The 25,766-nt window shown below is 41.6% G+C and overlaps 1 protein-coding gene across 7 annotated transcripts in view; it reads right to left on the bottom strand.

The window, feature by feature from the left end:
- Positions 1–25,766, bottom strand: part of C6H4orf50 (chromosome 6 C4orf50 homolog) — a 64,855-nt gene that overhangs the window by 14,518 nt on the left and 24,571 nt on the right. For 4 of the 7 annotated variants that reach the window (XM_074274131.1, XM_074274130.1, XM_074274133.1 and 1 more), the window contains 4 exons: positions 21,349–23,898; positions 12,451–12,624; positions 11,732–11,788; positions 7,188–7,370 (listed from right to left, as the gene is read on the bottom strand). In XM_074274131.1, the coding sequence (XP_074130232.1) occupies positions 7,188–7,370; positions 11,732–11,788; positions 12,451–12,624; positions 21,349–23,898 (2,964 nt within the window). The remainder of the gene's footprint in view (positions 1–7,187; positions 7,371–11,731; positions 11,789–12,450; positions 12,625–21,348; positions 23,899–25,766) is intronic. The other 3 variants (XM_074274134.1, XM_074274135.1, XM_074274136.1) reach the window with 3 other exon arrangements.

Raw genomic sequence — 25,766 nt, 5'->3', positions numbered from 1 at the left:
ACTGAAGTCCTTCAGCGTTGCATTTGTAACATCTGGAATTTACATAGAAATAACTGGTTTACAAAGGACTTGCTACACGCTCTCATTTGATCCTCCCAACCAATCTGGGAGGTTTTACTCTGCTTATTTTTAATAAAAACTCACAAATGCCAAGTGCGTGGTCCTACAAGGGGGGACGAGATTCGGGCCTATGCTTTTGGATGCCAAATGGAATATACGTTCAAATACACCGAAGCTGCCTCTTCTGCACGATAGCCAAGAGGTAACCCTGGGATATAGAAGGCTGTGGCAGCAAAGCACACGCCCCGATGGGTCCTACGTGTAGGAAGAGCCTTCCTCAAATAGAGGACGAGCAGGGAACTGTATATTGCATAAGTTAGGACTAGACAGACTGAACACGGAGCCCCATCCTCCATAAGGATGGCCCCAGATGCTTTTCCAGCTACAGCCTTCCAAAAGGAAGTCAGGGTTACGAGAGAACCTTGGACACGGCCACAAGATTAGGTGATGATCAATTCTGGTGGCTGTGGCTCTTTTCAACAATGAGGTTTTTCAGGCCAGTTCCAGTAGCTTTATGATGGAGAGAGCCATCTGCAGCCAGAGAGAGAACTGTGGGGACTGAGGATGGAGCACAATTCAGCACTTTAACTCTTTTTGTTAGAGTTGTTATTTGCTTGCTGGTTTTTATCCTTTCTCTTGTTGTTGTTGTCATTGGCTTGTTGGTTTTTATCCTTTCTCACAGTTTTCCCTTTTGAGCTGATTTTTCTTGTGCAGCAAGATCAATGTGAGAGTATGTTTAGGAGAATTGCACAAGTTTAAGCTATACTGGGTTACTTGCTGCTGTCTGGGGGAGGTGGGGAGGGAAAAATGCATAACACAAGGTTTTGCAAGGAAACTATCTTTGCATGTATTTTGAGAAATAAAAAAGCAATTATTATTAAAATACAGTTCAAGGAAAAAAAAGAGTTGGGGTTATTACAATCCATCCTGGTAAAATCATACCCTTTGGAAGGATGAAATTCATTTCAGCCCACCAGCATTTGAGACACCTATTTTGCATTAAGGTAATGGTCACTGTGCAGTAGTAGATAAAGATCTCCCCTCTGTGTCAAGAAGAACTGAGTTAAAGTCTTGATTCTCACACAATTGTGGGCAAACCATGTTATCCCTCAGGGCCCTAAGTAACCTCCTGAAGACTTAAGTCATAGAGCAAGCAGGTTGTGATCTGTGCTGGAAGAAAAAATTTCTTTCTGGGAGTTCCCTATTCCATCAGGCAAAATATCATATGCAAGAAACTGTGTTGGGTACTACAGATAAGATTTCTTTAATGGTCTGGGAGGGGATGTCAGCCTCCCATTTCCCCCCTACATGCAGCGATGAAAAGAAAGCCCAAGGAAGGGTCAGGACCAGACAATGATTTTCTTTAAGCCTGGGAGAGAAAGGCATGTTTTAGGCAGCAAGAAACTAAAGAGATAAGAGGGGAAGAAGGCGTGAGCTTCTGGGGGTAAGAGGGAAAGGGCGAGATCAAGGACACAAGCAGGGGAGTTATCTTCAGAGAGGAGAAGGTGGGTATCACTGTCAGAGACTGGAGCAAGAGAGCACATGATGGGGGTTGATATATGAGGCTCTGGGTGTATAACAGGAGAACAGAGAAAGCTCACAACATTGAAGAAGCCTTCTTTTGTGCTGCCCCAGATGCTGGGGAACCATGAGGAATATGGGCTCTCTGAAAGCGAGAACTATCTCTGCTGTTTGCATCTCTGGTGCTTTTGCACATAGTAGGCACTTTAAAATGCCTTTTCATTCATTCCTCCATCGGTCAGCACTTTCACACAGGGCGGCCACTTGGGGCCAACTCTAGGGTTCCCTAATCATTCAGGAGGGATTCTGCCACTTATTCCATTCCCTCTGACGTCAGCCATCCTCTTGGCTGGGGCAGCATGCTATCAGGAACCCCAAGAACCTCAGGCACCTGTCCTCTTGTCCTCCTCACTATAGGTCAGCAGCCCAAGGGCAGGGAGCTCATGTGACAGAAAGGGCTGTGGCCCGCCAGGACTCATGCTTTCCCTCCATGTGGTTTTTGCTCCATTTATTGACAGAATTGCACGTGGCAGGCCATCAGGAGCTCCATTATTGCCAGCCAGGCAGTCTCCAGGACGCGGAGCCAGAGCCCAAATGCCTCCTTTAGGAGTTTCAGAACTCAGCACAACTAAGCATCCGTAAAGCATCGTGCTCAGGACTCCATAGAGCCCATGGATGCCAAGAGGAAGGCGACCTTAGTAAAGTGGCACAAAATGTTCCCAAGCACAGAACCCTACCCAGAGTCCGGATTTAAGCAGCTGCAGGCCCCGCTTCCCTAGTTCTGGAGGTTTGCCAATTGCTTCTTCAGAACCATCCTGCAGGAAGGTGATCCAGCTATTACCGTCCCATTTTACAGATGCAAAAACTGCATCCAGAGAGACTCCTGCCAGGCCTTCCTGACTCCGTATTTGGCCTTTTGGCTCCATTCCACCACTGCCTCCCTCCCAGATTTTGAGCGGGGTGGCCTGATAGCTAGCTTGTGTAGCTGGCCACTTTGGGGCTAGAAGTCAGGAGTTTTCCTTTCAGCTCTTGCACCAATTCTTTGGGGAAGCCCCGTGAGCAGCCAGGAAGCCCAAATCCTACTTTATAAAAGAGAAAGGGGGACCCAGCTGGGCCCTCAGAGGACTTTCCGTCTTGTTGGCAGGTAGCTGAGCATGAGGCCCAGAGTAATGGGCACCCTGAAGGGGGCTGAGGGAGGAATAGTTAGCTTTTTCACAAACAGAGAGAGTAAGACGGAGGTACCAAAGATACACATCACTGACTCTGTCATCTTGCTGGTTCGGAAGAGGATTTCTTTGCTAAATTCTTTTTTTTTTCTCCCCCAGAAGCAACTGGGGTTAAGTGACTTGCCCAGGGTCACACAGCCAGGAAGTGTTAAGTGTCTGAGATCAGATTTGAACTCGGGTCCTCCTGACTTCAGGGCTGGTGCTCTCTCCACTGCGCCCCCCTAGCTGCCCCCTTTGCTAAATTCTTTATAATTGTCATCCTCATCAGAATGAATAAAGCAATGGAATCTAGTGGAAAGCATCTTGAACTTGAAGTCCTACAATCTGTCTTCAAATCTCATTCATGCCATTTACTCCTTGAGCGACCTTGAACAACTAACAGACCTGCCTTGGGCTCAGGATTCCTTCATCTCTAAATCTACGATCCCACCAGGAGTTCCTTTTGTGTCTCTGTGTTCCCAGCATGTAGCACAGTGCTTGGCACATTTAGGGGAGTGAGAAATGGGGGAAGAAGGGATCCAAAGTATTTGTTTCTTTGTATAGAAAAATCCCCATTTGGAGGATGTATTCTGATGGAAGTGGAAATCTTCAACATAAAGAAGATCCAACTCAATTCCAGTTGATCAATGATGGACAGAGGTAGCTACACCCAGAGAAGAAACACTGGGAGGGGAATGAAAATTGTTAGCACTAATATCTGTCTGCCCAGGTTGCATGTACCTTCGGATTCTAATGTTTATTGTGCAACAAGAAAATGATATTCACACACATGTATTGTACCTAGACTATATTGTAACACATGTAAAATGTATGGGATTGCCTGTCATCGGGGGGGAGGGAATAGAGGGAGGGGGGGTAATTTGGAAAAATGAATACAAGGGATAATATTATAATATATATATATATATATATATAATAATAAAAAATTAAAAAAAAAAAAAAAAGAAAAATCCCCATTTGGAAATTGCAAATCAGTGTTGTTATTCAACTGTGTCTGACTCTCCATGACTCTGTTATGGGTTTTCTTGGCAAAACTACTGGCGGGGTCTGCCATCTCCTTCTCTGGCTCATTTTATAGATGAGGAACTGAAGGGAATAGGGCTAAGTGACTTGCCCAGGGCACCCAGGTAAGAAGTGTCTGAGGCCAGGTTTGAACTCAAGTCTTCCTGACTCCAGGCCCGATGCTTTCTCCATTGTGACATCCAGTGTCCCACAGGTGGGTCATCAGCCTTCACAAAGGACACTTGTGGGGATTGTCTGAAGATGGCCCAAGAGAGGCCAAGTGACTCGCCTGGGACCCTGCGGTTGGAATGGGTCCCAGAAATGGTTTGCACTTGAATCATTCTAGCTCCAAAAACAATTCCCTGCCATTCTGCACACAGTAAGAGCTAAATAAGTACTCCTTGTAGGAAGAAACAAATGGATTTCAATGTTCTATGTTAGGTTCCTGAGTGTGAGTCTGGTCACAAAGCAAAGCACAGAAGACTTCTGGAAGAGAAACTTCCTCATTGGATCAGAGAGCAGCTAAGAACAGACACGGATTGGAAAGGATGCGATCAGTGGCTGGAGGAGCAGGGAGGAACTTTAGAATATAAAATATAAAACATTGTGTGTGTGTGTGTGTGTGTGTGTGTGTGCGTGTGTGTGTGTGTGTGTGTGAAAGCAAAAAGAAAGGAAAGAGAGAAAAAGGAAGGAAAAAGGAAGGAAAGAAGGAATAGAAGGAAGCAAAGAAGGAAGAGAGGGATGAAGGAAAAAGGAAAGAGAGGAAGGGAGAGAAGGAGGGAGAGAGGGAAAGAAGAAGGAAGGAAGAGAGGAATTTAAAAAGGAGGAAAGGAAAGAAGGAGGGAAAGAGGAGGGATAAAGGAAGGACATGAAAGAGGAGGAAAGAAGGAAAGGAAAGAAAAAAAGAAAGAGAGGAAAAAAGGAGGGAGAGAGGAAGAAAAGGAGGAAGAAAAAAAGGAAGTGAGATGTGAAAAAGGATATTAAAAAAAAAAAAAGCTAAAACCATCCTATCACATATAACAAGTGGTAAATGTATTAGCAATATGATTTGGGGATCTCTAAGTTCATTCCTAGCTGTAAATCCTCTGATCCTATGAAACGTGGGCACCATATCTCATTTATTTCTGTATCTCCCAGAGCACCTGGCTCTGTGACCTACATATAATAGTCTTTGAATAAATGCTCACTTAGAGAATCAGACAAAGTTAGAACCCAGTGGCCCCATCAAAATCATGTTAGACATAAAGAATCTTGGGCCATTCAAAAAAGTTAGAGATCGCGCTAGACCTCAAAGTTTCTGACTCCATAATGGTTCTGCTCCCTTCAGACTAACACGACAAGAACACACTCTTTCATCGCTGCTTCCCATTTCTCATAGATATGATCTTATTTCTCCAAAGAGACTATACGCTTCTGTGGGGCAGAGTTCCTACATTATTCTGCTGCAGGCCACAGCCCGTTACCTTAGGCTCTGGATTTATACATCATTAAGTTCAGCCTTCGGGAATGTTCAAGAATCAGGGTTTGGAAATCATGCCCCATCTTCCCTTTCCAATTGTTTCCCACCCAAGAACGATAGAATTTGACTCTTTGTGCCCCGATTCACCCAAGGCCTTAGATTTAAGGTTTTTATAGAGCAGGGATTCTTAAATTCCCAGGGAATACATGAGCCTGGATGGGGGAAATTATCTCTTTCCAGGATAACTGTATCCTTGGTAAACCTATTCAGTTCATTCTGTGCATTTAAAATGGGCACGGAGATGGCACAATGGAAAGTGCCAGGCTGGGAGTCAGAAGACTTTGCTGCAATTTGTACTCAGACACTTGCTAGCTGAGTGACCCCCGGGGCAAGTCACTTAACCCTGTTTGCTTGAGTTTCCTCATTTGTAAAATGAGCTGAGGAACAAAATGGCAAACCACCCTAGATTTCTTGCTTAGAAAACCCCAAATAGGATAAGACAGAGCTGGACATGACTGAAATGGGGTCCATCACACGCGCACGTACGCACACACACACACACAGAGAGAGAGAGACAAAGACAAGAGAGACAGAGACAAGAGAGACAGAGACAAAGACAAGAGAGGCAGGGGGAGGAAGGCATGGGTTTGGGGCAGGCACACAGCACCAATAAGATGGGTGGGTGATAGATAAAATGCACCACAAACTCAGGGCAGATGAGAAAGAGCGGAGGTAACTCTCCATTGCTCTGGGGAATGTCATTTTTACCTCTCAGGGGCCCATAAAGTCCTCCAGACTCAGTCACCTCATGATTAAAACTTCCCAGGAAATGACTTATACTGGGGTTGCTTTCCTTAGGAGGTAGACAGCCCCAGTAACTCACTGTAGCAATAAAGAAAGAGCTCCAGCTTGCTCCTTTGCATCATGGTCCCAGCTATGGGGGACCTGCCTTCCACGCCTAGGGCACTGTATCGAAAGGAGAGGGAAACATGCCAGTCCAAGGTTCACACTCAAGATAATTCAGCCCAGTAAACATGTATGAAGCACCTACAAGTGCTTAGGACATGTGCCAAGTGCCAGGGACAAGATAGATGACACATCGAAGTGAAACAGAGATGGTGCAAAGCTTGCTTTCAAGGAGCTTGCAATGAAAATAGAGCTTGTGGAGGGATGTTGCCCAGGGCAAAAGAAAGCTCCAACATGGCAGCAAAGGCCACTTTTAATTCTGGGTAGGGGGAGGTGAAATTATCGAAGTATTAAAAGAAGAAACTGTATATAAATTCAGTCTAGAAGAAAGGGGAGAGTTGAATGGGTACAGAATGGGGAGGAGTGAGATGGAGATGGAATGTTAAGGGCAGAAATTGAGGAGGAACAGGGGAGTCCACTCCAAGTTACTGGGGACGGCATAAACAAACTCAGATGTGGAAAGTAAGGATGGAGCGGTAAAAGGGGAGGCCGAGGGGTGGGCTAGGGGGAGTAGGACTGTTAGCTCCGAAGGAAATAGCATAAGCGATGGCTACGAAGGCGGATTAGTGCCAGACTACAGAGGGCTTCAAATGGAGGGATGGAGAGTGCACGTTTCCTTTAGTGGGCAGTGGGGAAGCAGCTGGAGGTGTCCCCGTTTACACAGCTGGTAAAAGACTGATTCTAATTGAAGGAGGGAGAGTTGTAAAAACATGCATTTTGTTATGAACCAATATCAAGAGGCATCAGCCTGGGAACAAGGTAACCAGAGCGCGGCAGAGAGAGAGCTGTGAAATGCTCTCAGCAATTCATATTAGAAATAAGTGTGAGGTTTGGAGCAAGGCCCCTGGGCCGGCCAGAGTCTCTCGGTTTGGACGAAGGACGGAGCATAGAGGGAGCAGTGGAAGATACGGTGGGAAACGTCAGCGAGATGATGGAGTCTCATTTACGCTTACCTCTCCGGGGTCGGAAGGCATGAAAGCAGCTGCACAGCTGGCCACAGCCACGTCATCCACCAAAGTCCTCGCCCTCTGTGAGAGCTGCAGGTTCTCGATTCCATGTCTGTGCAGTTCCCGCACCAGCTGCGTGACCAAGTTGTTTCTGTCCTGGCATTTCTGGACCAGGGAAGCCACTTTTGCCTGCAAAGACAGAGCAGCAAAGGATCTTTTGTGGTCCTCCAGACTCCCATCCGGGCTCAAATGTCTATGATGCTGGAGGTCATATGTGAGGAAAAGGTCTAGTTTGCCTTCCCAGAAGGCTTCAGCTATCACATCATAATGTACCTGGTTTAGCAAGTAGAATATTGGACTGGTAAGGGCCATGTTGTAGTCTTCTTTGTTTCCCGGGTTGTCCCGGCCAGAGAATTTATCAGCAGGAGGCCAGCCTGGGGAGAACACGCTTCTCTGTAGTTGGCTGGCCCGGCCCTTGGAGGCAGATTCTGTCTCTGCCAGGACCGTATGTGGTTATATGTCTGTGAGTCATGGCATTCTAGAGTGTTTGTTTAAAGACATTGAAACGAGGGTAAGAGAGAAGGGGAAAGAGAAAGGTTCCTGGTGGGTGCAACCAGGCTGCAACACATAAATAATTACTCTGGTGAATACATAAAGGATGGAGCCCAAAATGGGCAATTTCAGAAAGAGGATGGAACGAGTCATAGAAAAGAGCAAAGCTAAGTGGCCGGTGTGCTCTGCTGATAGATTTGTGATTGCTGAAGAGGGGAAGAAGCTCCCAAGCACGTTGAGGAAATGGACTCTTGGAGGCAAACTCACAGCCGAGAGTTAGCCAGCAATCCCGGGGATGGCTGAGCTGTGATCTCCATCTTTGGGGAGATCATCCCCCGACACCATCCAATGTCCAGTTAAGTTGGGGAGGAGTGATCCCTCTTGGGGCAAGGAAGCAGAGGAGGCATTAGAGAGAAAGCGGTGCAAGTACAGGAGTCAAAGAGTGAAAAGGCACAGATGGGGCAAATGGAGGGGCCCACTTTCTCTCCTTACCCTCCTCCCCGCACCTTCAAAAATCAGCCCAAATCCCCTCTTCTTCACTTGGCCTGTCTGGCCCCTTGGCCCTCTCTCCAATGTAAAGCCTTCCTCTAAGATGATCTTCCGCTTATGCTGTAGATGCCTTGTTATTGAGCCGCTATTGCTTATTCATTTATGTCTGTCTTATTGAGATGGGGGATTCCTTGAAGGAAGAGGCTGGTTTTTGTGTCCCCAACAGTTAGCACAGTGCTTGGCATCCGGTAACATTTACTAATTATTCCTTGATGAAGGGCACCACAATTATGGAAGGGGAGATTAGAAGCCGGGGTATGAGCCTCAATGACTAGCTATGGGCTCCCTCTAATGGCAACCTCAGAGTTAGCAGATCCATCCCGGAGAGTGTTTGTGTGACTAAAACCTTCAAGCAGCCAGCGTCTCAGTCTCGTAGCCAGAAAGAGGCCTCAAGGGCCGGGAACAAGCCCTGAAATCTGAGCCGCCTTCCCCGGCAGGGACAGGAGCTTGTCCCCTCTTTAGACCTGTTCAAAAATAGGATGGACTGCCTCATCACCAGGAAGGGAAAAGATGAACCACAGACAAAGTCTTATCCCAGGCAGGAGTCAAGTGGGTGACCAATGATCCTCCACTCCCTCTGCACATGGACCCCAGAACCTTCACAACGGATTCCTATTGGGCCAGGACAGCCTCCGCTGCCTTGACCTGCCTTTGTTTCCCTTCTTCATCATGAATCATCCCTTCTAGATTGTTTTTATTGAGCCTTAACTCTCCATTTCTGAAAAACAGGGCAGTATATACAGAAAAAAATGCATTTCTACCTAACGGATGTCGCCCACCCCCATAATGGGGGCTTAATTTTTAAAGAACCAGAGAGGCAAAATGACATTATGTGGTAGGAGAGCTGAGGGGGAGGAAAACTCACTGGAATAGGAAGTTCCCACTCTCGGTCCACCATTATTTAGCTGTTCATCTTTGGCCAAGAGATTTGACAGCTTGAAAACCCAGTTTTCCGCAATAAAGAAGACCTGATGAAATAGTGTCAAAATTGTCTTCTAGCACTAGATTTTGTGCACATGTAAATATGTTGATATTAGGAAGCAGAAAGGGAAAGATATTATTGGTCCAAGAGTTTCTTTACCCACTTTAAAAAATCCTACCATATTAGTGAAAGGACCCCTGTCACTGTCCTTCACAAGATAATTTGCTTACAAACCACTTTAAATACATTATATCATTTTATTCCTAAAAACAATCAGGTGGCCATTTTATTTATTCCCATTTTACAGATGAGAAAATGGAGACTCTGAAAAGTCAAATGAATTCCTTGAAGGTACATGGCCAGTAGCCAGAAAGGGAAAGCCTTAATGTCAGCTTGGTAGAATGCAAGTTTTGATTCGAAGTCATAACTCTGCAATTTGCCAACTGTTGGTTCATGACTTGACCTGTCCTGAATGTCAGTTTCCTCTTTCTCTTATTAATTATATATAAACACATAATAGTAGGCCATTGGCATTCTAGCCTCGTGCTCAGGAATGTCTGAGTTCAAATTCAGATTCAAACATTTATTAGTTGTGTGAACTTGAGCCAGTCCCTTAATCCTGTTTGCCTCAGTTTCCTCAGTATCTTTGCCAAGAAAATCTCAAATAGAATCATAGTCAAATAGAACTGAAATGACTGAACAATAAGGTTACTTTTACATTATCTACCTTACAGCATTGTTACATGGAGCAAATGAAAACAGACATTGAAAAAAAACAACTTCATAAGTCATTAATTGCCATATAAATATCAACTCCTAATTTCAGTCATAGGATTAAAATAATCTTAAATTTAGAGCTGGCAGTGACTTTAGGGATCAATCTCTTACTTTACAGATTAAGAAACTGAGCCCTCAGAAATGTTTTGTGTCTCAATCAAGGATAAATAGATAGTAAAGGAGCCAGCATTTAGAATTAGAGAATACGATCATGGTTGAGAGCTGGAAGTGATCTTAAAGGCTCTCTATTCCAATCTCCTCATTTATTTTTTGATAAGGATATTAAGTTTCACAAAGATTTAAGTTATGAAAATGATGTAGGTAATGTATCACAGCGGGGATTTGAATCCAGACCCTCTCCCCCCTCAATCCTTTCTGTTAGGATTTTACTAGGTGCTAAGTCAGTTGTCGGATACTTAACAATTCTCTAGCTCAGAGTTCACACCTTCAGTTCAAATCATTAAAGGAGTTTACACCTTTAAAAGGAGTTTGCTCATTGGTTATAAGGAGTTCCCACAAGCCCGTGGAGTACCACAAGCCCATTCTCTGGGAGGATATAAGGAGCCAAGATTCAGGAAGGAGAGGTCAGTCGAGATTCTACTGTGGGGCTGGCTGGGGACACTTGGACAAGAGCAGATTCACAAGTCTAAAGGAAAAGCCTGCTCGTGGACTTCCAGGAGATTCACATCTAGGGCTGAATTCTGAGAAACCCTCAGTCCCACACTTGGAGGCAGAGTGATTCGTTCCCACGTCTACCTTCATGTTGGCTGGAGGCTTTGGATTGAGAGGGAGCTAAAGACTGAAGCTGGCTGGCACATTCTGACAGGAAAGATTCAAGACTTGGAAGGACACAATATAGGATCTGCACCTTAACTCCTGGCTGCATTTGGGGATTACTGGTACTGGGACTAAAACTAAGGCTGCCTCTCCAGAAACCCCCCAAAAAGTCTGCCCCCAAGAGAACAATTGCGATTTTAGAGACAGAACATTACACCTTTCCACTGACCACACTACTTCCCCTTTGTATCTAGCTATCAACATTCTCCTCCAACACCTCCCCGGCAATCATTTATTTACCCAGTTCACAAGCATTTATTGAGCATTTACAAGGTGGCAGCATGTCCAGTGTCACTGTGACAGGGCCCAAGAACACAACAGTGCCGGCCTCAAGCATGAAGGTGACGCTCCGAGAGCTCTTGGAGGCTACACCAATGGAGCCTGAACTCTGGAAGTTCTTGGCAAAGTGAAAAGGGCCTAGGACAAAATCCGGGCCTGGCATCCGGGGCATTTCTGGCCAAATTCAAGGATGCTGGGCATGCACAAACAGCCAGAAGGAGCTGCTATTTTTTTCAGCCATAGCTACTGTGGAAGACAATTTTCTACAGTCTTGCAGGGCTGTGATGTACATCAACAGTGGCCATGACCTCAAGAACAAAAGCACAGATGCTTTGTAGAGAATGACTACCCCATTCCACTGTCCCTTTGTATCAGAGATCAGGCAAGGGAAATAGTGAAGTGGTTAAAAAAGAAAAAAAAAAGAAAAAAGGAAAAAGGAAAAAAAAAAAGATTCACATTAATGAGTTCAGATGAAGGCTGGACTTCTTGGATTGCCCTGATTATAATTCTCCATCCCACACATGAGAAGAATGAGCTACATATGTAAGAGGAGAGCAATATTCTTTAACGTGTTCACTTGTAAGTCATTTATGAGTATAATTAGTTAAGACTAGACCAATCACAGATCAATTACCTTGAGAGGTATTACAGCCAAGTTCACTTCATTTTTCCTCCTTTTGAGCTCTTCAATCTGAAATAGAGCCAAAGAATGGATTACCTTGATTATTCTCAAAGCAAACCTGCCCCACGGGCAGTTTGGGCCAAATGAGTATAAATGGCATCAGAATTTCTCTCTAATCTGGACCAAAAATAGTCGGAGGTGGAGAAATAAAACTGGACTGGAAGGAAGGTTGTCCCATACCTTTGGAGGAATTTGGAGGGAGGTAGTTCTGGGATAAAGCCATGGATAAAGGGATAAAGGCTGAGGAGGACTGCATGGAGTGGTGCTGGATGGTGATCACCATGGGAGTAACGCTTAGCACTCAGGACAAAGACTCCTCCTCTCCATGTTAGCAATGGTTCTGCTTCCAAGGGAGTAGTGCTTGACTACTGGACAGCTTCATCATGTACACCCCAGAAGCAGAAAGTGTCTGGCCCCCTGAACAAGGATGTTTATTGCCTGAGCAGCTGGAGATGGACTCTCTTCCCTCTCTCAGTCTTATTTTCTAATCTATGAAATGAGACCTATAGATTTAGTGATTTCCAAAATATGTCCGACTGTCATTCTTTATTCTAAGCCTGACATTCTATATGTCTTATGGTCTTTACAAGCTCAAAATCTCTGATTTCCTCTGCCCCAAATTTCTCCTGGAGGACTGACAATCTTTAAAACCGGGCCGGAAACCACAGTACCTTTTCTCTCAGCTGGCCCTGAAGGTACCGAGTTTCACTTTGAGATGCCTGAAGTTCATTGTATATGGCAGTCTGATCTCTGAGCTGGGACTTCAGGGTTAATACCTGGTGGTGTAGAAGCTTACTGCTGGTCTTGGGTTCTTCTTCTGGACGGATGTGCTCAATATCTTGGAGCTATAGAGATGATATAATTAAATAATATCAAGAAATAATAATAATTGGGGAAGGGATAAAAACAAACTAAAAGCTTATTATATTCTAGACACTGTGGCAAGAACTTAATCAGTATTAATCCCATTTGATCCTCAACAACCCTGGGAGATAAGTATTATTAACATCTCCATTTTGCAGCTGAGGAAACTGAGACAGACAGAGGTTAGCGACCTGTTCAGAATCCCATAGTATCTGAGTCTTGGTTTGAACATGACCTAGAAATTTAATAGATTATTTCCTCTTTTCAAAAATCAAATGTGAATTTATAACAATAAAACAATGAAAATAATTATCAACTTTAAAACCAAACAAGTCATCACATGTTATCATGGAGCTGGAAGAATTTTTAGAAATAGATTATTGAGTCCAACATTTGGCAAACTATGGCCCATGAGCCCAGTCCAGCCTATATGGTCTGGGAGCTAAGAATGGTTTTTATACCTTATACCATTCTTCATTGGATCCTTGGGTAATTCAAGGTCTTTATTTTATAGAGGGTGACACTGTGACATGGAAAAGAGCCATATCTTGCCCAGATCTCAGAGCCTTGTAGATGTTGGGGAGGGAATCCCTACTTTACTTGTGGCTTCTCAGGTTTCTTCCAACTCTACATTTCTAAGACCTTGTGGAAGCTTTGGATAATAGCTCCAATCCCAAATGAAGGGATTTCAGAAATGCTTACTATAGAAAAGGCTTTTTATAACTTGAATTTTTCATTAATAGGAATAATAACAGCTGATATTTAAACAGCGTTTTGAAAATGCTTAGTGCTTGAAAATGCTTGAAAATGATAGTTTGAGAACTGCAGTAAAGTGAGGTAGGGCAGTGGATAGAATGCAGAGCCTAGAATCAAGAGGACTCATCTTCTTGAGTTCAAATCTGGCCCCAAATACTTAATAAAATTGGGTCTCTGGGCAAGTCACTTCATCCTGTGTGCCTCGGTTTCCTTATCCGTAAAAGGAGCTGGAGAAGGAAATGGCAAAGCACTCCAATATCTTTGCCAAGAAAACCCCAAATAGAATTAAGAAGAATCCATCACACATGATTGAAATGACTGAACAACAAAACTTAAAATGGCATTACGACTTTTGGGACTTTTGTAGTAGACATTGTTTTACAATCTCCATTTTACAAATGAGGAACATAATATTAAATAGTATTCTAACTGGGAACCCCTGTCTAATTTCCAAGTTCACAGATCAATCCTTATCAAATAGCATACCCCCTTCCCCATCTACATGAAGAGGCAATTTCTTAATGCGTACTTTCTCTCAGAATAGGCTGTGGATGCAGAAGATTAATCCACTCTCCAAGGACACCCGAGTCACCATTTAGCAAATTACCCAATCCAATTCACCCTCTGAACTCCTTGAAACTATTACCAAAGCCCTTCCCAACCAAACTAGGTCAGGCTTTGCTAAAGGGCCTCGAGGGAATGAATCAGAGAATAAGTGAAAGAAAACCATCCTTGGAAGTAAAAGAAGCATCTGGCCTGAACCCCAGAGGGCAGCCCCTCTCTGGCTGATGGAAAGGAGGCCATCATTTGTCTCATTTCTTGCCTAGACTTAAATCACTGAACGGGCTGCCTCAGACAAACAGAGACCCATTAAAGCCAGGGTCTCCCACTGCATTGTCCAGATCTATATCCGGCCACTGGGCACAGATGGCCGGAAACTGCTGACTTTGCACAGTCCTGCCTCCCCTCGATCCAACTCATTCGCAAGATCTCCCCCTCCGATATCATCGGGAAAGACAACTGTGGGCAATGCCGTGAACTCCATCTAAGCGGTTACTCCAGAAATCAGGACGACACAGAGAGACATATTGGATCTGACCCTTAGTCCCCATTGTTGCTGTTTCTCAGTGAGAAATGGCACCTCCAGAAGCCCCCAAAGTCACCACTAAGAAGACCAGAGCATGTCACAAGCATCTTACCAGCCACTGTAGTGGTCTCATTTCCATGACTGATTATAGACTGGGGATTTGCTCACATTTCTGAGCAATTTGGTTTTGAATTGGAATTGAGGAAGAAGAAGAAAACTGAGCCTGTGTTTGGGCCTTAGAATCTCTGCAGAGTTTTCCTGTCCCAGAGCAGTCTCCTCAGTTACAGATCACACACCACTGAGCGGCTGTGGAATGCTGGGAGTCTTTCTGTTTGCTTCAGGCAGTGGCAATCAAGTGCTTTCTCATTGAACTCCTTTTTGACTTATTTATAACTTCCTGGCCAAGGCAAATTAGCTGTGAGCCCTTCTTCTTCTGAGTGGGGATGGAGAAAAGGAAGAGAGGTAAAGAGTACTAGGGCAACAGAGCAAAATTCAGCAGGTGAAAGAAATTGTAAAGAATAAAGGTGATCTGAAATGTGGGGGCTGCCTCTGGAGGCGATGGGCTCTCTGTCCCTGGAAATCTTCACCCAGAAGCTCAATGGACATCTGTTCTATATGCCAGAGAAGAAACATTCTGCATGGTAGACCTCCATTTTTATTTGGAAAGGAATATGGCACTCCAGAGCTTCTCATCTTACAGAGAAGGATGAGGTTGAAGGAGCTAAAGCAAAGGTGTCAGACCGAATGAGGATTGATGACAATAATACACAGGTGTTCTCAATTACTCTCCAACGTGCCATTGGTTATCACAAATTATCCTAAACAAACAAAAACACTCCAAAAAGGACACTTAAAAAGTATTTCCCAATTGAATAAGCCCTTAAGAGCTCTGAGGGATACTCGCCTTTGTGTGATGGTGGAGCAGTAAATGAAAATTAAGAGGAATATTGGTGATTCCTAAGAAAATTAGAATGTAATCTTCTTCTCAGTCTGAGAGAGAACATTAAAAAGCATATGGAGAATTTTTGTCACTTCATGAATATTATTCACAAGGAAATTCTGCTTCTCCATATTTGGAAGACACGATGTTTACAATAATGTCGCAAGGCATTCACTTCTATATTATGTAAGATTTCAATTCTCACCTGTCTTCCTTTGGTGGAACAAAAAGCACTGGACCAATATAATTTATATTTTCTTTTTCTTTCTTTTTTTAAAAGAAAAAAGTATAATTTAGGTAGGATGCATAATTTTAAAGGCTTCTTTCTTCAGAGACATGTTCGATAAGGAATAAAAAGAAAATATATCATACACATTTTCATCCTGTACAGCATGGAAATAAGGAGCTTTGATCACTTCCTAAAGAAAGTTATGAGAGCTATTTTCATAAAAGGCTTCTGATATGTCAGAAATGTGCTCAAAAGAATATTGAATCTTGATAAAAGAACCTTGGAGTCTCTCCTCACTCTGTCACAACTAGCTATTTCAGCTTAGGGAGACCTCAGTCTACCCACCGGTTTGTAGCAAGGGAAGTGCTCAGTGAATCTGAGAGTGGGGCATGAAGTCATGCAATTGTTCCATCATTATGAACAGGCTGGATTGAATGATCTCTAAGGTCCAGTCTGACTCCAACATGCCATGGCATGGGTTTCTAGCTCTAGCATTCTAGGCTCTATATTCTCAAGTCCCCTCCAGCTCTCTCTCTAACACCAACATCCCACGTGCACTAGCATTCAGTTGAACATTCTGTGGTATTTTTTCTCAGATTCCACACAATATTTTACATTCTAAGGAACCCTCAAACTTTGGCATCCTACAAATCTCAAAATTGAAGAAAAAATAGGGGCCTGGCAGATGAACAGTGGGATTTTTTTTTTCTGAACATGAGAGAAACTTTGATATGGGAAAAAAAAAAAGGAGACATAAACCCTGAGAATGACAACTCCCAGAAATCAGTCTGGCTTAATATGTATGAGTGTCTTTGCAAAGGTAGCTCTGTAAAGAGAGATGGAGTTTAAAGTACAAACGGCCACACAGCCTTATCCCAGGGTGTCAGAGAATTTGATCAGTGACAGGATGGGTTAAAGGGAGTGTGGGAATATCCCTGTACCTGGATGATGGGCTTCTGATGTGTCACACATGCATGAGGACTTCTGCTTGGAACTATGTATACAAATGTTCACTTGGGGAAAGATGGAGAAGATTTGTATTCAATTTCTGTTCTCACATCCCAGCTGTCCATTCGACTACACATATTTCTAGTTTAAAAAGAAAGTGTAGAGTTTAACACAAATTGCATGAAATAAATCATTTTGCTTGGGGATTTTGTAGTTTACTTGAAATTCATATTGTGTGGGAGTTCGTTTTACCATCTGATCCCAGGGAAAGAACAGATGGAGAAAATTAATGGATTCACAAAATCAATTTGCAAACCTGTCGGTGAATTTCATAAAATTGCTAACAACATCTCTGTATTTCCATGATATTTCCGATTGCTCTGCCCTTCCCCCCACTTGGCAAAGACTGGATAAGACTTCCTTATGCTGTTCCCACCCGAGAGAAACTGCTGTCCCCTTTTCAGAGTGGGGAGTGAGCAGAACTTTGACAGAGAGGCAGCTCTGATGGAGCAGAGCACCGGGAGAGTGTGGTAGGACTCCCACAATGGGGGAGCGTGGAATGTTTTTTTGAATTTTGGAGTTTTTATTGAATTTTGGAGTTGGAAGGGACTTGAAGGGCCATATGGTTCAACCTCACTTGTGCACAAATATCCCTTCTCTCACTCAATCACAGATTTGAAGTAGGAGGCTCAGAGGTCATCATTTCAAGATCCTCATTGTCTAGAAAAGAAAAGTGAGGCCCAGGAAGGTTAGGTTATCCTCATTGTTACCCCAGATCTTTATATCTTTATGAATTTGATGTGAAACCATGAATGAGACTGGCCTTCACTTTTCTTATATTTGAAAATTTTAAACTATATATATATATACATATATATGTTTACTATATACCATATATTATAAATATATTTATATTATGTCATAAATATAAAACATATATTAGAAATATATATTAGATATATAAATATAAATATATATATAGGCAGCCAAATGTAGAAACATTTTATTATGACAAGTGTCTTACATGGGATGATGATAACCTTTAAGATTTTTAGCATACATTAAGTTTTACAAAATGCCCTCTTCAAAATAACGCAGTGAGAGAGCGACTGAAACTATTATTTCAACTTTACAGATAAGGAAATGCCATTTGTTTCCTCCTCTGGTACTTCATTATGGTATGGTGGAGAGTGACCCTAGATTCTTGAAAGCTCCTACCAAGAGAGAAATCCTTTGAGTAGAGAACTGGAGAATATTTAGAGCTGCACAAAATGTCAATGCTATCTAGTCAAAACTCATTTTATAGATTTGTTGTTGGTGGTGGTGTTCAATTGTTTTCAATCACGCCTGACTCTCCATGACCCCATTTGGGGTTCTTGACTACGATATTGTTCAGACTTGCCATTTACTTCTCCAACTCACTTTCAATGTGAAGAAACTGAGGCAAATAGGGTTAAGGTGGCTTGCCCAGGGTCAACTAGTAAGTGTCTGAGGATGGATTGAACTTAGAAAGTAGGTCCAAAGTAGGGGAAGGTGGTCAATGGAATAATACATGGGTCACCTTCTCAAAAACTTAGGAAGAATTAAAGATTACTGAAATTAAGTCAGTCAATCTCATAATACTTCAGGGTAGTCAAGTTGAAGTATCCCTGAACCTCAGAGGACCAGAGTTCAGAACTGGATTCCACTGTTTATTTTTTGCCTCTAAATCCCTCTGGATTTTTCAGAAATTGCCCAAACTATATCCTGCCTTTAGGCAACGGACATTTGTCTATGCAGAAATTGATATCTTTTCTTTTTGGCTTTCTACTAAAATGATGGATGTGGATAAGGTGAAGAAAATATGTTCAATTGACCCAAACTTACATATACTTAGGAAGTCTAATCCTGTCCTTAATTCTATCTTATAAAATGTTTGTATAAAGAGGGAGGAGGAAATCCAGAAATAATTTTGTTTGTATCAAAAACTCATAGGGTAGAAGCTCTCTCTAACAATTCAAATCAACACTTTTATTTTATAAATTTACTCTTAAAGGTGCATTAGGGCAGTTGGAAATTATCATCATACCCATGATTACACAATTAATTATAGACTGAGTATATAACTGAGTTCTTTAATTCAAGAAATGTTCTATGTCCATTATACTACACTGACTCTCTTTAGGGTGTTTATTAAGAACAAAATTACAAATATATTATATTTATATTTTATGTAGTAATCTAAATGAATAAGCTAATTAGATAATCCAAAATCATCATGATGGAATTGCATTTTTCCTAGGCTAGAAATTTATCCCAAAATTCATATATTTTATTTATTCAATTATTCATATGGCAAATTTCATCAAATAGCTACTGGGGGGTTGAATATTGAACTAGGGACTCAAAAAGGAACAAAGTTTAACTATTAACTCCAGAAGCTTTTATCTTATATCTAATATGTATCAAGAAATGTTCTAGTAAGTGGAGATGAAAGCAAAAATGAAAAAGTTGCTACCTTCAGTCCTGTCCCTCCTAGAGCTTGCAGTTAAAACATAGCAATAAATTACAAACACACAATATTAAATGCGACATATTAGAAATATGAAAATCAAAATGTTATGTGAGACTTTCTTAAATCTCACACTTTAGAGAATTGTCTCTATTCAGTAAGGTACAGCCAGCCTACTGCCTTATCATTCTCTGATTGAAGATCCAAGAGTTGCTAGCTGGAAAGGAGAAGTTGCAATGGCTAATACCTTCTTGTGACAGTCAACATGCATTCATTGAGCCCTTACCATGTGCCCTTTTTTTGTCTAGTTCACTTCTTACCTGAGTTGTCTCCTAGCAAACTGACCTTATCTTTTTCAAACTCTGCTATCATTTTCAGATATCTCTCTTTTCTTCTTCTAAAACATGTCTTATTATTGTATATTTCTTGAACTCATTGTAAATTTATTTAAAAAAAAAAGCTTGGTTTTGCTTTCTGCATAGCAGAAATTAATGAGTAAACTTTGCAAATACAAAGAAATGCAAGAAATAATTGGGACTCTCAAAATACTCTTTCTAGAGGGGAAGAGAAAGTGCAAGCAACTATACATATACAAGAAATAGATCTGGATACAGTGTAAATGGAAAATAATCTCAGGGGGAGAGGTTTAGAGGAGGGGAAAGAGACGAAAGAGAGAGCAGAATAGGTTTCCTGCAGAAAGGGATCTAGCCGAATTTGGAAGGAAGTCAGATAAACCGACATACAAGATCCCAGAGTTTATTGAGGGGAGTAATGTGTTAGAATAATGGAAAGGTGGCAAGGGACCAGATTTTGAAGAATTTTAAAAGCCAAAAGGGGAACTATATTTGATCCTAAAGATGATGGGAAAATCACTGAAGGATAGTGAGGGAGGTAGGGTGAAAGAGTGGAAATGGTTAGATCGATATTGTGTGAAGGACAAAACAGGCTGAGAATAGTGGGTAAGAAAACTAAAGTGCAGGGAAACTTAACGAAAGCTAACTGCAGCCTGGTGGCTGTGTAGGTGGGAAGAGAAATGTGGCATTCCTGAGTAGCAGGAGTGGACAAGGAGGATAGGTGAGAAGGAAGAGATGCTCTAATATCCACGTAACTTAAACAGTATATCTGCCTCAAAGATATTCCAGGGCAGAAGAAACTCTCTTCTGAGACTCAACCTGGAAGAAGCATTTGCTGCCAATGAGAAGATGAAGAAAAGAAGATGGAAGCACTTGGAGGCTGTTTTTAGCAATGGTGCCTTTGCCATATGAAGAAATCTTCAGGGTGTCAGACTGAAAATCTCTTGCAAAGAAGAAGAAGCTGCCTGGCAAGGGCTTTTTTATGCTTTTCTAAATTAAATTTTCTTATAAATAAAAATACACAAAAATACTGGGAAATTCAGTTGGAGATTAGGTAAGATTCATAGATGTTGTTCACGTGAACTCTTGAATATTAGTAGCCACTCAATGCCCAACCAGCAGACCCAGCATATAACCCTTCATCCTCTGACCCCAAACTCACTGCTTTCCCCACTATGGCTCTAGCACATAGAAAGTTACATTCTAAAAGAGACATGAGACGTCATGTAACCCAACTCCTTCATTTAATATTCAAGGAAATCGTGCCCAAAAGAGGCATCTCATCTAAGGTCATACAGCTAGAAAATGGAAAAGTTGAAGCACAAGAACAAGTCTTTTATTTCCTAGCTCCCTCCTCTTCTTTACACATTTAAGAGAAGATTTTTCAAAGATCTAATAATCATTTGCAAACATTAAAGCACTATATAAATATCAGTTCTGGTTAGGTTATCATTGTTATGCTTATGTTATCAGGGAGAAGAACTAGGAACCATGTGTGCAGGTTTCAAGAAGAAAGATTTTGGTCCAACATAAAGAAGTAATTCTTAGCAATTAGGATTGTTGTTCAGCAAGGACATGGGCTGCCCTGAAAAGGAGTAACTTCCCCATCTTGGGCCCTTTAAGTAGTGTCTGCCTGGCTACTTTTTGGAGGTGGCAACTGGGGTTAAGTGACTTGACTGGGGCCACACAAATAGTTAGCATCAAGGGACAGATTTGAACTCGGGTCCTCCTGGGCAGGTGCTGTATTCACTATGCCATCTGGCTATTTCATGGCTATTCTTCAAGGATGATAAGAAAAAATTCAAGCTTTAAAGAGGAGTTAGATTAGACCTTTGAGGTCCCAAGCAGAAATAAAGTTCTCCGATTCAATGACACTATGATATACTTTAAAGTCCACTTACCTGGGAAGAACTGGTTAGTGATTCATGTGCTTTGGGGATTTCCAACAAACTCTTCCTCTTTTTCTTTTTGTCAAAATCTACCTTTTTCTTTTCCCCCTCATTTGAGAGCTCTTGAGTGACAGTGGAAACCTCAGGTTTCTCCTTCATTAAAAATGGATTCAGTCTCTTATAGTCCACATAGAGCCGATGCATGTCACTGCAAATGGGATGTTGCTTTTGTCCTTTAGCAAAAACCGACGCTTCCTCCAAAGACAATCCTTCATCTCTTGCTAGTTGGCCTAAGCAATCCGTTACCTGAATTCCTTCATCTACCATGTTTGTTTTGTCCAACAGCTCCTGGATCTGTTCCTTTAGTTGTTCATTCTCTTTGCTTATTTTTTCAATATCCTTTGTTTCCCACTTAGCCTTCTCTTCCATAACATGCATCTTGTGGAGGAGCTGTTCATTTTCCTCCTTCAGGCTTTGCATCATGTCTTGTATTCCCGGCAATAGATCTTTGATTAGATCTTTATAACCGATGCCAAGGTCAGTTATCAAGGTCTTGAGTTCTCGGTTTTCTTGTGTAACCTGCCTAGTCACTTCCTGTGCTTCCCGAATGTCGTCCACCATTGCTTTCTGGAGATTGTCTACTTTCTTCTTCAGTGCAATATTTTCCTCCTGCAGGTCAGAAATTTTATTGTAACTTTTCCCATTGCAGTCTTCAAGGTCTGAAATTAACTGCAAGTATTTGTCTAGTTCGCTTCTTAATTGAGTTATGTTTTCTAGCAAATTGACTTTATCTTTTTCAAGCTCATCTATACTTTTCAGATTTCTCTCTTTTTCTTCTTCTAAAGCATGTGCCTTCTGATTGCACATTTCTTGAGTTCTATGTAATTTGGTTATTTCTAGGAAAACTTGGTTTTGCTCCTTCTGGAGATCAGAAATTAGTTGAAAAAACCTATTCTTCAAGCTTTCTCGTGCTTCAGTTTTTAGAGGAAATCTGTTCAACTCAGTGGCCCAAATAGCCAATTGAGAATTTGGAATGATGATTTCCTTCAAATGAGGCAATTTTTTAGAAAAATTTTCATTTTTCTTGCCCGGAACGAATAATGTTCTAATACCCATGCCCTTTGTATGTTTTATACTTTCAATCATATCGTTCTCAGTTCCTCCTTCCAATATTTCTGAAGAATCAACATCTGTTTTACTATCTGCATCTGCTGAGGCTGTATGAGCATCAACCTTTACCTCCACCTGTAAAAACTGCAACTGTTGGGAGTACCTCCGATTCTCTTCTTCTAACTGCTTCATTTTTTGTTGATAACTCTCATTTTCTTCCTCCAAGACAAAGATTTCCTGGAAAACATTTACTATCTCCTTTTCTAATTCATTGGTTTTAAGAAAATATCTACTATTCTCTATGTCTGTAGCCAATATTTCATTCTCACAAGACTCATCTTGCAATGGTGATTTTGTTCTAAATTCAGAACATCTCAGTTCCTCTGAGAAAAACATTTCATTTTCAAATGCAGATTGTTTCTGAATACATTGGCCATGACTCTCATTCCCTAAATCTACTATTTCTTCATGAGATATTCCTTTCTTCTTTTTCACTCCAATCAACTTATCTTTTTCTTCCCAGGAATCAATATTTTGGAATTCTATTTGTTTTTCTTCATTTGCCTTAGGATTTTCCCTACATTTTATTACTTCCTCTTCAAGTATATGGACATCCTTTGGTAAATAGTCTTGGTTCTTTCCAACTATTACCGTGAGATTCCCACACTCCTCTGTTGAACCACTTTCTTGGCTCTTTTCCTGTGTTTGCTTTTGGAGAGCCCAAACATTTGACTTCCCTTTCATCTCTCCTTCCTGGAAATCAAATCTCTCCCCGTAAGTGTCTGCCTCATTCTGTATCACTGAGATTTGAATTTTCTGCCTTTGCTCAGGACAGCAACTGGTTTTCTGGAAGCAATTTCTTTCTTTCTCTTCAGCGTGTTTTGAGTATTTTGTCTCATTAGTTAGAATATTGTAATTACCGAAGCCCCTTGAAAAGTTTTCCTTTTTGTTTGTTCCATTTTGTGAAAATATATCCTGGCTATTTAACCATGTTCCTTGCTTTTCTTCTAATTCAAGTTCCAGAGCTCCTTCTGTCTTGTCTAGAGTCTCCTCAGGCATTCCTGTGTATTTTCTGAAAATACCCTTTCTCAAAAGGGGTTGTGGATTATTCATACTGCTCTGGATCTTATTAGGCCTCCATTTTGGCTCTTTGGGGACTCGAGGAACCTGAATGCCAGGAGTCACATGACTCTGAGGAAGTTCTTCTTGGAAAGAATCTTCTAGAACAGTAAAACTTCCAGCAACAGGTGGGATAACCATGGGCATCAACAAAGGAACCATGGACTTCTCGGCTAAAGAAAATGACTCTTTATTTTGTGGTTCTGGAGTTGCTCTTGAAAAACTGAGTTGATGAAAAGGGAATAGATGATCATCATTAAACTGGCCTGAGGAAGGTCCACAAAAAAGGAAAAGGACCGTCTGTGGATCTGAGGCGGTCACACCCAAGCAATCCTGTGAATGAAAACAACAGAAGAAAGCAAATCTTAAATCCTCATTTACCCCTGGCCATATTTACTGGGGGGTCTACCAGGTACTATGCATAGTACTAGCTATTTCCATATTAGAGAGAAGGCTAACTATTCCTTATCATCATATAACTTACAACACTGAGGTCAGGGTTGATTCAGTTTTGTTTTCATATTCTGTTTGTTCAATAAAGGCTTGCAAAGAATTGGGCACATAATAAACGCTTAATATGAGGTATTAGACATCATACTACATAGAGTGCTGGACCTGGGGCTTGGGATGGCCCAAGTTCAAACTTGACTCAGTTGCTTGCTGTGTGACTTTCTTAGCCAGAATTTTCTTATCTATAAAATGAAGTCATAGAACTCACCGATCTTTATAACAAGATCAAAGAAGATAATATATGTTTGTATATATCTGGTGTATACAAATAATTATACATACATGTGCATATTTTTGTATACGTATGTGTGTCTAATTTGCTGTTGCTTAGTCATTTCATCTGCGTCTGACTCTTCATGACCCATTTAGGGTTTCTTGGCAAAGATACTTGAGTGGTTTACCATTTTCTTTTCCAGCTCATTGCATTAATGAGGAAAGTGAGGCAGATAGGGTAAAGTGGGTTGTCTTAGCTCACATAACCAAGTATCTGAGATCAGACTTGAACTTAAAGATGAAGTCTTCCTGATTCCAAGCCCAGTGCTCTATCCACTCTGCCACCTAGCAACATATATACAGGTATGTTTGTGTGTACAAGCACATGAACATAAATAAAATCACATACACATGTGTATCTAGAGATGGGGTAGAAATGCTTTGCTAACTTTGAAGCATCATTTAAATGTAAATGATGGCTATTATTATTATTCATGGATGATCAGGTTGATTATCATCTGGTCTGAGGAATAAGAATTCACTAGTAGGCTCCATATGATACATTGACAATATGCTTCAGGATCAGCCTGCTCTAAGAAAGTTCATTCAGACGTCACCATTTAGTCAGTCTTTGGGATAAAGAACAAGGGAGCTGGCAGATAATGGGGGAATTCTCCAAATGGAGAGAGTAGAAGGAAATGGAAGGAAGAGAGCTGTTCAGAAATAAAGACATGCATTCTCCTGCAAAACAACTTAATGGGGGAAATGGAGAGAATGTTTTTTTTTTTTCATATTCAATTTTTTGATGAGCATCCCAGATCACAGTAACTGAATCACTGCAAATTTCACAAGGCCTTACTTTGATATTCACGCTCTTGTGTTCTGTTTTTAACTTATCCATGAGGTAGGAAGAAGGTGCCATGCTGGGTTTGTCCTTTAAGAAATGGCGGGTTCACTATTCCCAAATCATAGCCCCACTTGAGCTCTTCTATCCAATATGGTTAATATAATAGGCACCAGAATATAGAGGTTAAATTTTCATATAAATAAGATACACATAAGCAAAATAAACATATGAGAATTAAATAGAAATAAAAAAAAAACATTCCTCCCCAAAAGTTACAAGGTAGAATGCAATTAAGCACCACACAGGTAGCAGAGACCCCATGGATTTCTAGATTTCACGGAAGGAAGGTTTCTTTAACATAGACAACAAGGCTAAGCTGTAGTTTAGTGTCTGGGATACACAATGGCAATCTCCCAGATGTCTATAGGGCTTTCTAGATTAGAGCATCTTTTTTTCATGATGCCCTTATGAGACTGCTGTATTATGATTGTTATTGTTGTTCTTGTTGCCACTTCACTTCACAGATGAGGAAATGGGCTCAGAACCCAAGGTCATACATTTAGTTTGAGGCCGAGATGGGCTTGAACTCAAGGTTTTTCTAGTATACCCAACTTTTTCGGTAAAGATTCAC

Source organism: Sminthopsis crassicaudata, chromosome 6, assembly GCF_048593235.1.
Source record: "Sminthopsis crassicaudata isolate SCR6 chromosome 6, ASM4859323v1, whole genome shotgun sequence".
Classification (NCBI taxonomy): Eukaryota; Metazoa; Chordata; class Mammalia; order Dasyuromorphia; family Dasyuridae; genus Sminthopsis; species Sminthopsis crassicaudata.
This window is presented reverse-complemented; position numbering and strand designations above follow the sequence as displayed.